The 4,298-nt window shown below is 40.3% G+C and overlaps 1 protein-coding gene across 3 annotated transcripts in view; it reads left to right on the top strand.

The window, feature by feature from the left end:
• The window catches only part of Bloc1s2 (biogenesis of lysosomal organelles complex 1 subunit 2), a 17,715-nt gene that overhangs the window by 3,899 nt on the left and 9,518 nt on the right, over positions 1-4,298 (top strand). For all 3 annotated transcript variants that reach the window (XR_003851496.1, XR_003851497.1, XM_008845551.3), the window contains exons 3-4: positions 780-899; positions 2,106-2,210. Coding sequence is in view for 1 of the 3 variants with exons in the window: in XM_008845551.3 (XP_008843773.1) it covers positions 780-899; positions 2,106-2,210 (225 nt within the window). In the remaining 2 variants the exon portion in view is untranslated. The remainder of the gene's footprint in view (positions 1-779; positions 900-2,105; positions 2,211-4,298) is intronic.

Raw genomic sequence — 4,298 nt, 5'->3', positions numbered from 1 at the left:
ATATAGAATATATGTATATATGGTTTATAGCTCTAGTTGATGTTGTATATATTATGATGGAATCCTCTATATTTTACCAAAATTATTTCGCCTCTTTCTTTTTCTCTTTTTTTTGAAGACATGAGTTAACCATTTTCCTTTCTAACCATGACAGACCCTTTAGATCTTATTTACCTTAGTTTGCTGATAGCTGCCTGAGTTTCTTCTTAGCCATTCAGGGTACAGCCTAAGTATGACGTCGTAGATCAAAAGTAGCTTCTCGGGGCTGGAGAGAAGGCTCAGCAGTTAAGAGCACTGACTGCTCTTGCAGAGGACCTGGGTTCAGTTCCCAGCACCCACATGGAGGCTACAACCATCCTTAACTCCAGTTCCAGGGGAATCCGAAGCCCTCTTCTGACCTCTGCAGCATTGCACAACATGGGTGCACTCACATACATGCAGGCAATACACTCATACACAGAAAATAAAAATAATAAATAAAAATTTTTTTAAAAAGTGGCTTCTCTGGACATGGTGGCGCAGGCCTTTAATCCCAGCACTCAGGAGGTGGAGTCAGGCGGATCTCTGTGAGTTCAAGACCAGCCTGGTCTACATAGTGAGTTCCAGGATAGCTGGGGCTACAGGGAGACCCTGTCTCAAAAAGACCCTCCCCCCAAAAAAGTGGCTTTTCTTTGAACATTTCTTGGGGTTTTCCTGTGAACTTCTGCTTGGCCTAAAAGTCTATATGCCAGTGATCTCAGCCAAATTTAAAAGTATCACATCTTCTGTTTACTTTAAAGCCACCAGTGAAGACTATAAACTCCTGGAAAATATGAATAAGCTAACAAGCTTGAAGTACCTTGAAATGAAAGATATTGCTATAAACATTAGTAGAAACTTAAAGGACTTAAACCAGAAGTGTAAGTAATTATTTTTATCATTTAAGTAATGTTCTTTAGTGCATGGGGCTGACAAGAAGGGGAGGAACATGGGATCCCTGTCTTCTGGGAGCTCCTTTTCTGAAAATGCAGCCCAAAGTCAAGGGGACTGTCTCCTGTTCTGAAGATTAGCATGCTTTGGTGGTATGGTTATTTCTGCTTCCAAACTTTCTGCTCCCTTGATTTTAGTCACTTTATTCCTAGAAAGAGGGGGGCTAGAAAAGATTCCAGTAAATTGATTTAACAATGAAATCCATAAAGGACTACTCAATAAACAGAAAACCTGTACATGGAAAATGTTAATGTGGAGTGGTCAGATATATGTTTCCATTGAAAAATGTTCCTTTTCGGGGCTAGAGATATGGCTCAGTGGTTAAGAGCACTGGCTGCTCTTGCAGAGGACTCAGGTTCAAATCCCAGCACCCACATGGTGGCTAACCATCTGTAACTCCAGTTCCAGGGGATCCGACTCCTTCTGACCTCTGAGGGCAGTGCATAACATAGGTGCACTTACATACATGTAGGCAATACACTCATACACATAAAGTAAAAATAATAAGATATAAAAAACATAATTTAGTTAAAAAAAAAAAAAAAGGAAAATGCTCCTTGTCATTAGGACATCCTTGGAATGAGCATACCCAAGATACTAAATCAGTAGCAGAAAGATTGCTTAAAGAATAAGAATTTTACCTTTAATCCCAGTACTTGGAGGAAGAGGCAGTTGGATCTCTGTGAGTTCAAGGCCAGCCTGGACTATATAGCAAGTTCCAGGCTAGCTAGGGCTCCAGGGAGACACTGTCTCAAAAAGACAAAAAAGAAAAAAGAAATTTAAAAGAAGCTGGGTGTTGTGGCACATGCGTTTAATCCTCCACTCAGGAGGCAACAAACAGGCAGATCTCTGTGAGGGCAAAGCCAGCCTGGTCTCACATAGTGAGTTTCAGGCTAGCCAGAGACCCTGTCTCAAAACAAACAAAAGAAGAATTTTAAAAAGGAAAATCAGAAGACGAGAAAGACTGATATTGGCACGTCATGGTTGTGCCTGATTACCCAGCTACTGCCTTCCAGAGACCTGCTGTTTAATGACAGCCATTCATCTCGCCTGGTCTTTATTGGGCAGCTTTTTTACTTTGCTACTCTTTGTCTCCACTTGTTGAAGCTACATAAACATGTGGTTTGTTTTTCAAGATGCTGGACTACAGCCTTATCTGGATCAGATCAATGTAATTGAGGAGCAAGTGGCAGCTCTTGAGCAGGCGGCCTACAAGTTGGATGCTTATTCGAAAAAACTAGGTAATTTTAATTTCTTATTTCTATTTTAATGTCATGAAGAGTACCTCTTAGCTAGACATGGCATTGTACATCAGTATTCAGGAGACTGAGGTGGGAGGATTATAAATTATATCCAAGTTAGGCTATCCAGTGAGATTCTGTCTCAGAAAACCAAACAAAACCTGAATAATATTTAATGAATAGCATTTCCTGTAGTTAATGATTTATCAAGCATTGTTCTTAATGTTTCATGTGTATCATATTTTTTATTCTCCCAATAATCTATAAGGTGATTTTTTTTTTTTTTTTCCCTCCAATTCCTGTCCTCTAGGGAAAGATAACGTGGTTTAAGAGGTTAAGTAACTTAGCCGGGCATGGTGTTGCATGTCTTTAGTCCCAGCACTTGGGAGGCAGAGGCAGGCAAATCTCTCTGAGTTCAAGGCCAGCCTGGTCTACATACTGAGTTCCAGGCCAGCTGGGGCTACAGGGAGACCCTGTCTCAAAAAGACCAAAAAAAAAAAAAGGAAAGTAACTTAAGGATACAAAGCTAGTAAAGCATATGCAGAAACCATGTTCCAAATCAGGCTTGTCTGAATACAGTATCTAAGCTCTTATTTGTGGTTCACATGCTGAGTAATCTTTAGTAATGTAGATGCATACATCTTAAAAAATGGAAAAATTGACCTATTGTTTTCTAGAAGGATTGCTTTTTCTCCAAGGAAAACACTAGTGCTTTCAGTGTTGTCCACTGGCTCTGGCAGTTATCTGCTTGATAAAAGAAATAATGAATTTGGGGCTGGAGAGATGGCTCAGCAGTTAAGAACACTGACTATTCTTGCAGAAGACCCGAGTTCAAATCCCAGCACCCACATGACAGCTAACAACTGTCCATAACTCCAGTTCCAGGGGATCCAACAGCCTCTTCTGTCCTCTGCGGGCATTGCACATGGGTGTACTTACCTTCATGCAGACAGTACACACATACATATAAATAAAAATAATAAATAAAATATTTTAAAACAAGAAATAATGAATTTATTTTTATCTTGGATAACTTTTACAGGTTATTTTATTTTCATCATTGATCTTGTTGATTGCTTCAAAAGATTGGCTATTTGACAGGAATAGTAATCAATAATCAGTTTCCCTGTTTATAATTTCTTAGTAAATATTTACCATGAACCTCACCACATAGAAGGCATTGTATCAGGTGCTTTTGAAATTTTAAGAGAAAAAAAAAAAGAGTCTGGTGTGGTGGTACATGCTTGTAATCCCAGCACCTGGGAGGAGGAGGCAGGAGAATCAGAAGTTCAGTGTCGTCCTTGGCTGCATAATAAGTTCAAGACTAGCCTGAAGGTATATGATACTCTGAAGGTATAAGTCTGAGCCTGATTGGAAGGGACTGGGAAGGGGAGAGGAAAATGGACATAAAAAGAAAAGCGTATATTTATACTTCTTGAGTATTTCTGATCTGCTTCCACAGGATTCCTGGGATTGTGCCTGGAAAGGGCATCTTCTAAAACTTAGCAATGCTCCTGATACGTCAAGTGCCAGTAGATCTGCCTCATTCTTTGAAACTATCCAAGCAGGCATCATTGGCAGGATTAGAATTTAGTGAATTTGTTTCAGCTCTCAGTTCTGGATGTGTGTATTTGACTCTTGTTTGTTTTGAGACAGGGCCTCACTATGTAGCTCTGACTGGCCCGAACTCACTATTAGACCAGGCTGGCCTGGATTTTAAAGAGATCCAACTGCCTTTTGCCTCCTGAGTGCTGGGACTAAAGGTATGAACCACCACACCTGGCCTTATTTGACTATTTCAAGCTGTGAAGATCGATTATCTGTATATTCTGGCAGATGAGAAGCTAATAGATTTTAAAGAATATAATAGACATATTTGAGCTTGCTTGGAAATCTAAAATGCATCTTTGAGAGAGCTAATGTTAAAAAAACATAATCCCAGGCTGGGCGTGGTGGCGCACGCCTTTAATCCCAGCACTTGGGAGGCAGAGGCAGGCGAATCTTTGTGAGTTCGAGGCCAGCCTGGTCTACATAGTGAGTTCCAGGATAGCTGGGGCTACAAGGAGACCCTGTCTCAAAAAAAGACAA

This window comes from Nannospalax galili, unplaced genomic scaffold (assembly GCF_000622305.1).
Source record: "Nannospalax galili isolate Female #2095 unplaced genomic scaffold, S.galili_v1.0 scaffold161, whole genome shotgun sequence".
Taxonomy (NCBI): Eukaryota; Metazoa; Chordata; class Mammalia; order Rodentia; family Spalacidae; genus Nannospalax; species Nannospalax galili.
This window is presented reverse-complemented; position numbering and strand designations above follow the sequence as displayed.